General features: G+C 38.3%; 1 protein-coding gene across 1 annotated transcript in view; it reads right to left on the bottom strand.

The window, feature by feature from the left end:
• The window catches only part of ds (dachsous cadherin-related 1), a 370,365-nt gene that overhangs the window by 12,083 nt on the left and 344,945 nt on the right, over nt 1-13,337 (bottom strand). Inside the window, exons 9-14 of the mRNA XM_088277154.1 lie at nt 11,166-11,513; nt 10,343-10,497; nt 9,177-10,257; nt 8,266-8,604; nt 7,044-7,413; nt 4,024-5,153 (exon numbers count right to left, since the gene is read on the bottom strand). Coding sequence (XP_088133280.1) covers nt 4,024-5,153; nt 7,044-7,413; nt 8,266-8,604; nt 9,177-10,257; nt 10,343-10,497; nt 11,166-11,513 — 3,423 coding nt within the window. The remainder of the gene's footprint in view (nt 1-4,023; nt 5,154-7,043; nt 7,414-8,265; nt 8,605-9,176; nt 10,258-10,342; nt 10,498-11,165; nt 11,514-13,337) is intronic.

Below are 13,337 nucleotides of genomic sequence, written 5' to 3'. Positions count from 1 at the left end.
AATTACATATGTTGCGCTGTTGTATGGAAGCCGTTTCAAACCGTTGTATAAGGTTCAAACTTTGAACAACATCACTAGTCTGCTTTTAGTAAGTTGGAAGATATTGCTTCTTAGCATTAAGCCCAACAATTTTCATATATTCTTTGCGAGAAGTTTAATAAATATTTTATTAAAATGAGTTTTTCGAGTTTTTAACCTTAAATATTTATTTGATATTATCCTGAACTGGCACCTGAAGCGCAGGACTGATCACCTTGCCTTCATACAATAAATGATTGAACTAACCTTGCATCTGTTTAATGTAGTGCCCTATGCACCATTGGGTGCGAAAAATGGTCAGTAATATAGAGGTAAATTACTTTTTCTTAAATATATCTTGTGGTTAGTGTAGCGAACTCTTAAGTCAGAGTTTCTCGGTTCGAACCCACTCTGCCACAATTTGATAGCTATTTCTTATTATGAGCCGCTTAGGCTCACAGAAACAGTATGAAATTGAAATATTTGTGTAAATAATAAAAACACACATTTCTCTTTAAAAAAATATTAAAATAAAAACTACACTTTTTTCCACATATATTTTATTTCACCACTGACCGCGTTTCGTCGTAACCGACATTATCAGACTGGTGATGTCGGTTACGACGAAACCCGGTCACTGGGCAAATAAAATTTATGTGGGAAAAACTATATATGGTAGTCGCTATTTTTTTTATATATTGTAAAATATAGTTCCACCAAGAAATGTCAGAACGGAACTTTTCTAAAAATATCTGAACAAAGTTGATGCTTTGAATATTTACGAGTATATTAAATATAAAAATTTTTATTTTTATTTTTTATTTTTTTTATATATTAAATATAATAATTTGAGTCTTAAAGAATTTTGGATCATTATTTATTACTAAGTAAATGACGTTGTATTTTTTCCATATACGTACGTCAGAGTGTGTAAGTGCACACAGATGCAGAAAATTCTTTTGGTCGAAAATCGTATTGGTTGAATAGCATCCCGCTGAGTTTCGCACCACGTGGCCGATATTTCATCGCGAACTAAAAAGGACAGCTATTTGCAATTACCAATTATCATTTATTGAGTTGTAGCACTTAAAAATGTATTGGGTGTTCTGAACTTCAAAATAAAGTACTTTATAATGGTGTTGGGAACAGCTGATTTAAACGTCTAAGGAAGAACCGTTGCAAGGGAAGAGCGAATATCGATTAAAAAAATACATCAGTGAGTTTAAAAAAAAAACAAAAAAAAAACAATAATGTATCTCTGAAAGGCCTAAAGTATTGTAGAATATAATTTTTAATTGATTTATTAAATATTTCGAATATTTCAGTACACGTCATAAATGTATGTATTTTTTCCTTTTTTATTGCCATTTAAATATTGTAATAATAAGCTAATTTTTAACAAATAGGCTTACGGGTCGATTTGATGAATTCCAACCTCGAGAGCAAGCCGGATTTAGGAAAGGCTTTAGTACTATCGATCATATCCACACGCTAAGACAGATCATACAGAAAACCGAAGAATATAATCAGCCACTCTGCCTTGCCTTTGTAGACTATGAAAAGGCATTTGACTCAATCGAGACATGGGCAGTACTAGATTCACTACAACGCTGCAAAATAGATTATCGGTATATAGAGATAATAAAATCTCTATACAAATCTGCAACAATGATGGTCCAGCTCCATGATAGCACCAACAATATATCTATAAACAAAGGTGTTAGACAAGGAGATGTCATATCTCCAAAACTCTTTACAAACGCCCTAGAAGATATCTTTAAACTGCTGTCCTGGACGAAACGTGGAATAAATATTAACGGAGAGTACATTTCTCACCTCCGATTTGCAGATGACATAGTGCTAATAGCCGAATCACCCGACAAGCTTCAAGACATGCTCTACGACCTTAATGAAGTATCGAATAAAATTGGTCTGAAAATGAACATGGATAAAACAAAAGCCATGATCAATAGTCATATTTCCCAGACCTTTGACCCTATTTCCATTGGAGGAACACAAATAGAGGTTGTAAACGACTATACCTATCTGGGACAAGTAATACAACTTGGGCGAAATAACTTCTCAAAAGAAATCGACAGGCGCATACAACTGGGATGGGCAGCATTTGGAAAACTAAAGTACATTTTTAAAGCGAAAATTCCGCAATGTCTAAAAACTAAGGCATTTAACCAATGCATCCTCCCTGTATTAACTTACGGCGCAGAGACGTGGAACCTAACAGCAAGTCTTACTCATAAAATAAAAGTCACCCAGCGTGCTATGGAGAGATCCATGCTCGGAATATCGCTAAAAGATAGAATCCGAAACGAGGAAATACGCAGAAGAACTCAAGTAGTGGATGCTACCCAACGAATAGGCACACTCAAGTGGCAATGGGCAGGACATATCTGTCGAAGAGACGACGGTCGATGGGGAAGAAAAGTATTGGAATGGCGCCCAAGAACTGGCAAACGAAGCATCGGCCGACCCCCTACAAGATGGACTGACGATATAAGAAGAATAGCGGGAGTGACCTGGATGCGAAAGGCGGAGGATCGAAGAAGATGGAGACTCATGCGGGAGGCCTACGTTCAACAGTGGACGGACACAGGCTGATGATGATGATGATAATAAGCTGAACTGGCAGTACACTTTGGAGTCTTGCTTCCAACCCTAATGTGTGGAAGCGAAGTATAGAGTGGGCAAAAGAAGGATGAAAGTAGACTGAATGCAGTCGAAATGCGATCCCTCAGATGAATGTGGGAAAAAAAGACGTATGATAGATGTTCGGATGGTGAATTAAGGAAAGATTGCAAAACTGAGATAAGCATGATCTATAAAATTAAGAAAGGTGTGTTGGGATTGTTTGGACAAGTGAAACGAATGAGTGAGGTAAGAACAGTAAAGGAAATTTTTGAGGTAAATTTAGTTGGAAAAAGGAGTAGAGGAAGACCAAGGAAAACTTAGAATGATCAGGTCAGGAGTCGAATATATATATATGTATATATATATATATATATATATATATATATATATATATATATATATATATATATATATATATATATATATATATATATATATATATATATATATATATATATATATATATATATATATATATATATATATATATATATATATATATATATATATATATATATATATATATATATATATATATATATATATATATATATATATATATATATATATATATATAATGTGTGTGTATACAAGCAGTAAGTAGGTATAATATAGTCAGTGTTATGTCCAGATGCGGCCATAGGTACGGCAGAAAGTGAGGCGTTTCATTAAGTACGTGATACGTTGGGTTCCCGCGGCCTGCCTGACCGGAGCTTTTAAGTAACCGCAGTTTGTATGTCCGTACTTAATAATGTAAATAAGCCTCGGGGTGAGTAAATATAAAATGCCGACAATTGTTTGCTCGGCCCTGGCGACAATGTGATTTTGCTTTTAAGATATGCCATCTGTTTGCGATACAAATATTCGATCTGATCTTCGTAAAATTATTTGAACATGAGGCAGATATAACGTTTCTATTGATTCGTAGTGCGCAACACGAAAAGAATTCCCTCGTTAAACATTGTTCAGAAAAAATGTTAAATAACTAAAATGATTATTGATTATTAAAAATAAAACGACCACTAGTTTCGAATCACATAATCGAAACTAACCACTCATTTGACTCAAATTATTACACTCAATAATGGTTGTCAATAATTTTGCAAATTAATACCCTTTTTATAAAAAAAAATCTAGTACTTTTTAACTAAAATATCGGATGAGATTATTTTCAATACCGTCCATATTTTGAATTTTTTTATCTTTCTTAAAGTGTTCCAGACCGTAATAGATAAACAAATGAAGCAAGGTGTGGTGAATATGGAGCGTGGTATGTTATCTCCCACTTGAAACCTTGGATCAACTCTTCATTCCAGAAAATTAATGCCAAATCAATAAATAATATAAAAGAAATCTTACCTTCGGGAATGTAAACTGGTGACCGCGGGGGAAAGGTGGGCTGATTATCGTTCACATCCACCACGTGAACTCGCAGCGTAGCCGTGCCTGTCAGCTGTGGGTCTCCCCCGTCAGTGGCGATGACGGTAAGCCTGTAGCTGTCACGGATCTCCCTGTCCAGGACGATGTTCGTCTTGACGGACCCCGAAAACGCGGGCTCGATGATGAAAGCGTTGTCGTGATTCCCGTCGACAATGTGGTAGAGAACTCTGGCGTTCGCCCCCTCATCAGCGTCTTTTGCCGACAGTTGCATGACGAAAGTCCCTTTCGAGTTTCCCTCCCACACGTTCGCCGTGTACTGCTGCTGGGTGAATCTGGGAGAGTTGTCATTTCGATCTAGGATTTGCAGCCAAACTTCGCAGTATCCGTAGAGAACGGGGTTGCCTTCGGCGCGCGCGACTATGATCAGACGACGCCTCGGGCCGGGCGGTTGCTCGTGGTCCAGCCCTTCTGAATTCAATACCCGGATTATACCACTATCAGGATCAATGTCGAAAGTGGAGTCTTCATTTCCGCTACCGAAACTGTAGACTATCCGCTGTCTTCTGCCGTCGCTGCGAACAGCTGACACCTGAATAATTTCCTTTCCTACAGGAGCGTTTTCCATTAGGCTAACGGAGTACGACACATTTTGGAAGTGTAAACTCGCAGTTCCTTCCGGGACATCTCCGACCCGAATCTCTATCAGTCCGGTAGCATTCTGCGGAGGATTTCCCTTGTCCCTGGCTAATACTTCTAGATGTATCAGTTTCCCATTTTCACTGGCTAAGCTTTGAGTCGCTGTCAGAACTCCGGTGTTTGGATTGATTCGGAATTTGGAACCGGGTGGTTCGTTGATGAGATTGTAAAGGATTTCAGCGTTAGTTCCGTCATCCGCGTCGGTTGCTGTTACTTTCAGTAAGCTCTGTCCGGGTTGGGAGAGCGCCGCCACTTGTCCAGTGAAGGGGTACTTCGTGAAAACTGGCTTGTTGTCATTTACGTCTCCGATAGATATCTGTATAGGAACAGTTTGTGATTTGGCGTCATACTTGCCACCATCTGTCGCAACGACGAGGAAGTCGTAAACGTTTTGAATTTCGCGGTCGAAAACCCTGAAAAACAGAACGGAAGAAATTAAATTCTCATTCGAATCAGTGACAATACCATTTTAATTAATCTACATTCAGAATCCGTTGGAAGAGATTACGCGAGTTCGCGAAATGAGCAGTGACAAGCATAAAAACTTCACGTTGGATATGCAAAGTAATGCTTGACAGCGACAGCCGCGAGCGGTTTTGTATACTTTCGTCTGGCGCAGCTTTCATTTATTACAATTGCTAATAAACTCTATTATTTATACCGCCTTGTTTGTTTAAAGGTTTATCATGAGAACACCGAGCCGGCTGCTAACGTGGCAAGTGAACACAATAAGTCGGGACGTCACATTCTGCCGGGCTCGGGCAGGAGCGGCGCAGGCATTGTTAAGATTTGAGTTACGCCCCGACGTTCGGGTTTACATGGCGCATAAGACGACACCGCATATTTTGCATATTGTGCTCTTGTCGGAGTACTTTGTAAACGGCGACCAGAAGCTTTGGGAGCACTGCGAATTTGTTTTGCGAAAGATACATTCGCGAAGTCAACGTCCTTATGGACCGAGGTCTGTAAAATGTGCGAGGATATAGTACATACACTTAAATACACGCATATGTATCTTGCATACGTATGTAACTGTACGGTTTTGATTACTACATTTTTCCAATAAGAGTAAAAGAAGAATCGTACCAATAATTAAAGTGGTTAAAATATGGTTTGAGTTTTATTTATTTCATACATTTAAACAAAAATTATCAAATAAATATCTTCACAACATTTTGAGTATATCTAAATACTTGTTCACAAATCTGTGTTCCTACACATAGAAGTTATTTTTGACATTTTTGACATCTGAATGTAGACGAAGCTTTCCAATCTAACACAGTTGGCTCCAGTGAACTCACATGTACGGAGTCATGAGATTAATGATATACTCGTATGTAGGAATTCCAAAAATTTGAGTAGTTTGGTCGTCAATCAAGGTTAAAATTGTGAATGTTACATTTATGTAAAGTGATCAGTTGATCAGCATGTAACAGCTCATAAGCCTTGTAAATACCCAAACTTGCATATTCTTCTTCATTCATGATACGATGTCAAAAATGTAAAAATAACGTAAAATTTTGAGTGTGTCCAAATCTTTGATCACAACTTGACACATAGTTTGTAATAGATTTATATTATCCACTGACACTTCGTGATGGAATTGCATTTTTAATTTATTATTAGATTAAAACCAATATTTTTAGCTTTTCCACTTTTTTATTTGACCAGCGACCGGGTTTCGTCGTTACCGACATCATCAGACTGGTGATGGTGTCGTGGTGGTGTCGTTACCGACATCATCAGACCAGTCTGATGATGTCGGTAACGACGAAACCCGGTCGCTGGTCAAACAAAAAAGTGGAAAAGCTAAAAATATTGGTTTTAATCTAATACATAGTTTGTTTCGAGAACTCACATATGTAAGAACGTGTCAATTGAATTAAGTTGTGATCGAAGATACACACTCCAAATTTATTATTTTTATATATACAACTTCTGAATGTGCTTGTCAATCATGGTTAGAATAGTAAATGTTACACGTCTATAAAGTGATCACTTGACCAGCCTATGAGAGGTAATAAACCCCGTAAATACCCAGACATCCATATTCCCCTTCATTTCCTTTTTTTTAAAGAGAAATATTTGTGTTTTTATTATTTACAAAAATTAATCAAGTGGGCCTAAGCGGCTCATTATTAGAAATGGGTATCAAATTGTGGTAGAGTGGGTTTGAACCGAGAAACTCTGACTCAAGAGTCCGCGACACTAACCACAGGACCACAACCGTGTAGCGACACCATCATCCATGTTGAGATGTCAATAATGTAAAAATAAATTTTCAAACGGACAGTGTCACTTACCCTGCTGTTGTGATGACGCCTGTCCTATTATCGATCCTGAACAGCCATTGGCTCTCATTCGCCAAGGAGTACAAGATGCGAGCGTTGACTCCCAGATCCGGGTCTGTAGCGCGGGCGCGCAGGACGCTGGTCTCGGGAGGGGCGTCCTCCGGCACCGTGGCCGTGTAGGCGGGCGCCTCGAACCTGGGCGCGTTGTCGTTCATGTCCTCCACCGCGATGGTCAGGTTGCAGGAGCCGTGGCGCGGAGGGGAGCCGCCGTCCTGCGCCGTGAGGAGCAGCCAGTGGCGCGAGCGCGTCTCGCGGTCCAGCGGCCTGGCCGACAGCGCGCCGGTCCTCGAGTCTATGCTGAAGATGTTGCCATGGTTGCCACCTGCAGGAAAAAAAAAATTAAAAAAATCATTAACCCTTACTGGTCCAATGTCGAATTGAGATTCAACATCGATTTTTTGCTCTTAGGTCCCATGTCGGATTTCATTTGACATTTTTTTCATCATTAGTATTATTTATTTGAATTCCAAGCTTACATTTTTGTAACTCGTATCTATTACAACAGTATGTGGAGCAGAGGACAAAAGATTTTTTTTCCAATTTGAATGTAACTGTCTACCTAGATTTTTTTTTTAATTTTGGGGGACCGGAAAGGGTTTACAAATTTTAATCATATGAAAGTGTACTGATATGTCATTTCAAGATTTTAAAATTGATACATGAACAAAAATTAAGACATCATTCTTTGTTCACTTTCTTTAATACCACTCAAAGACCATCATCACGACTATCGATTTAGGAATAACTATTCCCTTGTTAGGTCGATAGGGGAGTGTTTTATTACTATTCGAAAGAGTATTTTTTTATTAAATTTATAAAATAAAACAACTTTGTTTTAACCACTTTTTATTGCTACACTTTTTCCAACCATTTTCTATAAAAAGTGGTTAAAACAAAGTTGTTTCATTTTAGAAAGTTTATAAAATGTGCTACAAAGTACAATATCTGCGAAAAACATTCAAGAAATATTTTTTTATTATTTGGCAGTCAGTACCAGTATCCAGTCATATTTTTATTTACAACAAATTTCAACGACTTTCGTGTTACAAATTCCTTAAAAATATTTTTATTTTATTTTTAAAAAACATTACTAACTTTGTGGCATGATAATACGATTGCCTTGCTAATGGGAGATGCTTCGGTTATCATATAAGGTCAACATGTTTTTATTTACCTGTTATGGAGTACGTGATTTCTCCGTTAGCACCATCATCAGGGTCGCTAGCTACGACAGTATGGATAACGGCGTATTCGTTGTTTTCCGGTACGGCCAGTGGTCGACAAGCAGCTGCTCCAAAGCGTGGTGCGTGGTCGTTGGAATCCACCACAGATATGCTCACTAGCGCCGTATCGTGCCTTTCCGTTGCGCCAAATCCATCAGCGTATACAGGCACTAAATACGAGGTTCGAGTCTCGCGATCCAGGGGAGCTCGAAGGCGAAGAGAGCCACGAGCGTCTACTGTGAAGCGATCATCCGCTACACCCTCAGGGATGGAGTATGTGAGGTTGTCACCTATTGAATAAAGAAAAATAATTAAACAATTAGCGATGAAGGAAGTATAATGTTCTTTAGGTACAAATAGAGACTTCTTATGCACTATTTCATGAATCCCACAGCTGGACTCGTCACCTTTGACGTATCTTTCTCTGCCACTACTAGTTATAAGAACTAAGTGTAGTGATTGTTAAGTTTATATGTTTTAGGTAAGATAGTTTATACCTATGTAAACTCACAAGTAAAGTCATAGCACGAAAGTCATCCACCTAAATAATTTTGTTTGCTAACATTCTCGTACGATCATGGAATTGTTTGAATTCACGCCTTTAACAAGATGGCGAGTGTTTTTGCATAGATTTTTTTTCTAATGAAATGCATGAAATAAAATATCACAAAACATAAAGAGTAAACCCACTCACACGGATTAGTAGGTTTTAAAAACATTTAAAGCTGGGGCCTAAGTAGATTTGAGTCACTTTGACATTAGGTTATGTAAAAAAAATACAAATGTAAGTATTTGTGTGAATATACATAGATTTTTTTTCTCTTCGGACGGTAGTAAGAGGCAAATAGATTTCAAAACGTACCAATACTGTTCATTGAAGATTTAGCGGCCACTTTCACGACAAAGCTTCCTACGGGAAGGTCCTCGCTGACGTTGACTTTGTACAAAGACTCCAGGAACCGTGGAGGGTTGTCCGAAGATCCTTGGACAACTAGTTTCAAAACCATGTAGCTCTGTCGCGCCATCGGAGTTCCGTGATCACTGGCTGTTATGTTCAACGTAAACATTCCGTTTACTCCACCGTTGAACGACATTAGCGACCTTGCGAGAGTTAGGACTCCCGACTCATAGCCGATAATGAATCTGCCGTTATCGTTTCCGCTCGAAATTACATACGACACTCGTCCGTTATCTCCAGAATCGGCGTCAACTGCCACCACTCTTGAAAGAGCATTTCCCACCGTTGATGAATCGCTGACCTTAACAATCTTGATAGTAGGAGCAATGAAGACCGGAGAGTTATCATTTGCGTCTGATATTATAATTCTCACTGTAGCCGCTGTGCTCAGTCTTTCTGATGTGTTCGTGGCTTGATCTGTAGCCCTGACGATCAACGTGTATTCTGTGAGATTCTCATAATCTAGGTTCTCTAGCAGTGTCAAGGTGCCTCTTAGCGGATCGACTGCGAATACGGGTTTTACATCGGGCAACTGCTTAGCTAGGCTGTAGTGTATTTCTCCATTCAGACCTGAATCGGCATCTGTTGCGGTAAAATTAAAGACTGTTGCTCCAATTTTAGTGTCTTCTGGTATCTGAATAGTAATTGGATCGACTGGCCATTTAGGCGGATTATCGTTCACATCAACAATGTCAACCTTAATAGTGACGGCGCTGCTTTGAGGGTTGTTGGTTGCCGATGTATCAAGAGCTCTAACTTCGAGTCGGTATTCTCCTTGACTCTCCCTATCAAGCTGACGGGCTACGACCAGTGATCCGGTACTTCTGTCAATATCAAAGGCTCCAGATGCATGTTCTCCTCCGAGTGATATAAGAGTGTACGTCACATGTCTACTCATGCTACCTGATATTAAATTCTCTTGGTCAGATTGTTCGGTGCATGCTATAGATCCAACAACATGCCCGACCTTGACATCTTCGCGAATCTAAAAAAAATGGACAAACGATATTAAAAACAGAATATATTATTTTAGCATTAAAAAAATATTTAGTAATTCCTTCGATTCTTACCGAAAACACAAGACTAGAACTAGTAAACGTGGGTCTGTTATCATTGAGGTCCAAAACTTCCACCCTCAATAGTCGGACTGTTTGTTTAGGAGGTTTACCAGCATCTGTAGCAGCGACTGCGAGACGATAAATTGCACGCTCTTCGTGATCCAATACTACAAGAAAAGTAATCATTAAATATTGAACAAGAATAATATTATAATAATGTAGTAAATAAAATAAAGAAAGTATGGGCAGAAGACAGATTTCCTGGCTCCAGAATATACGCGATTGGACGGGGATCACGACCGTCGAGGCGCTGTTTAGAGCTGCCCAAGACAAGGACAATTACTCTCAAGTGATACCCGTAGAAGAAGTAAAGAAATGTGTCGCCTTCTTTCAAAATCCGCCAGATCCAATTTTATAAGATTTTAAAATAAATATTGTATCGGAATGCCAATTGTGGGTTTTATTGTTTAAAATATTTATGTACTTGAAAACCCTGCTAAAAAATACTTAAAAACAGCGTTGTATTTCAAATTCCGCTATATTTATGAAACTTGCCTTCTGACCTATATCGGCCAATTAACGAGCGGGGATAGGTCAAAAATTAAGATGACGGTATTATCGGTTTGTGTATCGTGTTTTTTTTAATACTGAAAAAATAATCCAAAAAATAAGAAAATTTTCTGTTTCATATTTTATCTAAAGAAAGACAAATCTCTCAAACATAAATGTTACCCGGAGAATTTTGAATTTTTTGTTGAATCGACTTACATGGGTCCGGCGTATTTTGAAATTAGGCGACACAAATAAGGAAAGGGGCGAATATATTGCGACTTACCAACTCTCGTTCTGATGACACCCGTGGTAGGGTCGATTGTGAATACTCCATAGCCATCCAAATCTCTTCCTTTGAGAACGGAATATGTAACCGAGGCATTTTGCCCATTGTCTCTGTCGACTGCTCTGACTCTGGCGACCTCAGTACCGGGGGGTTGCTCTTCGCGCGCGCTGACCACGTCTTCCCTAGGGTCCAGCACCTCGGGAGCGTTGTCATTCACGTCGGTGATCAGGACGCGCACTGGCACGCGGGACGCACGCGCTGGCGTGCCCAGGTCGCGAGCTTCGGCGACCAGCTCGTAGATGGCGCGCGCTTCGCGGTCCAGAGGCTCTTTAGTAATTATCTCCCCTGCAGAAAAAAAATACTTTTAAGATTTCTTTCAGACAGATTCGATTAAAAAAAATGGTTACCTACTAGAAAAATAAAAAGTGTTTTCAGCCCCCATCCGCACCTTAGTGGTGCATAGGGCACTGCATTGAATAGACGCGGTATGGAGTCGATCGTAAATTTTATAAAATTCATGGATATATTTTAAAGGAATATGGTGACATAAGTGAGGAAGCTTAAGTTGAATGCTTATTGCTATATTGGAAAGGAAATTGAAGAGGAATAGTAGGAACAATAAAAGAGAGAAATGAGAATGGTAAAAAAGGTTGGGCACTCAGGGTAGCATACTCGTGCTCGTACTAGCTTGTGTAAGCTGTACACTATTCATTTTTAAGATTTCTTTCAGGAATATAAAAACTGTCCCATAAAAAAACAATTAAATACGTAAGTAGTTTGATAATGCCTTAAAAAGGCGAGCTAATTTTATTTTTATATTTTTTTTAAGTATTATAATTTTTTAAATAAAATGTACAACTTTGTAGATCCTGAAAATAAGTGTATGATTTTAATATTTAAAAAAATAAATACGTAAGGACTGATTAAAATACATATGTCGATTTTTTACTTCGTGTAATACCACTTTTAAAAAAAAGTGATATTCCACAAAGTAAACAATGGATGGTAAGGAGAATGTTTTATTACCATACCACAAAGTTATCAATGATTTTAATATACAAAATATATGTCGATTTATTTATATGTACAGTGTTAATTGTGTGAATTTTATCAGATCGAAAAAGACGCATGAAAAATAAAGGTATTATTTAGTTAAATACTAAATATCGTTCATCAAAAAACAAATTGCCGTATCTAATGATATTTTAATAAAATATTATTCCTAAGATCACAAACCTATTAAGTTTTTTTTCATCAAATAAATTGATAATCACATTCACGAATGGTTGGGCGAAAGAAACCATTAAACAAAGGTAGGTTGTAAAACAGCTGAAATTATCATTCATAAAAGTAATCATAACCGGCGAAATAACTATGATTATCTGGGAGTAAGATCAGACTACCAGTGGTCCATTTCGGATAGCGTTTATACTCGGCTAACACACACGTAGCGATACACGGTACACAGCGAGGCTAGGTCTTGTGCTTGGGATAATGTCGGCAACATGTCCGCTCTTCCAGGAGTAATAATTCGCCCGGTGATTACCTCATGTTGCCCAGTCCGGAGGAAATTGGATCTACGTGACACACTACAAAATAACACCGTTTAATCATAACTTTCATAATTAAACAAGATCCGAGATCCGTGGATCCCAAGTGGATAAAATAATAATTATAAAAAAAAAAACAAAACATCTCTTTTCGATCCCAATTTTTGGGCTAAATGGCGCGATTTATTTCGCGGCAGTACCCCCGAATTTCCTATCGTAAAATCTTCTTCTGTAATTTGAGACGATAAAAGAGCTTTCAATACCAATTCTTCGCTACACACCTCTACCGGAAAATTGTCGCTACCTATATTATTTTCTTGTAAATTTTTGATTGGATAACGTAATTTGAACATGTTGATTTTTTTACGAAAACACAATTAACCTGACCGGAGAACGGAAGATAATAAACGTGAAATAATGAAACATATTCAATGCATGCAAATTAATGGGGCGAATGTAGTTGGAAAAAGAAGTACCTAGGAAAACTTGGCACAATCAGGTATGTCAAATACTTGAAAGCGGCCGGGTCAGGAGTCGTAATAATCGTCGGGTATGTATGAGGAGATGCATGAATGTAGAAGAGGCAAAGAATGTTTGCAAAGACAGAGTGGTGTGGCGT

This window comes from Brachycentrus maculatus, unplaced genomic scaffold (genome assembly GCF_059751285.1).
Source record: "Brachycentrus maculatus isolate JH-2025_06_01 unplaced genomic scaffold, ASM5975128v1 h1tg000039l, whole genome shotgun sequence".
Lineage (NCBI taxonomy): Eukaryota > Metazoa > Arthropoda > Insecta > Trichoptera > Brachycentridae > Brachycentrus > Brachycentrus maculatus.
Note: the sequence above shows the minus strand (reverse complement) of the source record. Positions and strands in the feature narration are given on the sequence as shown.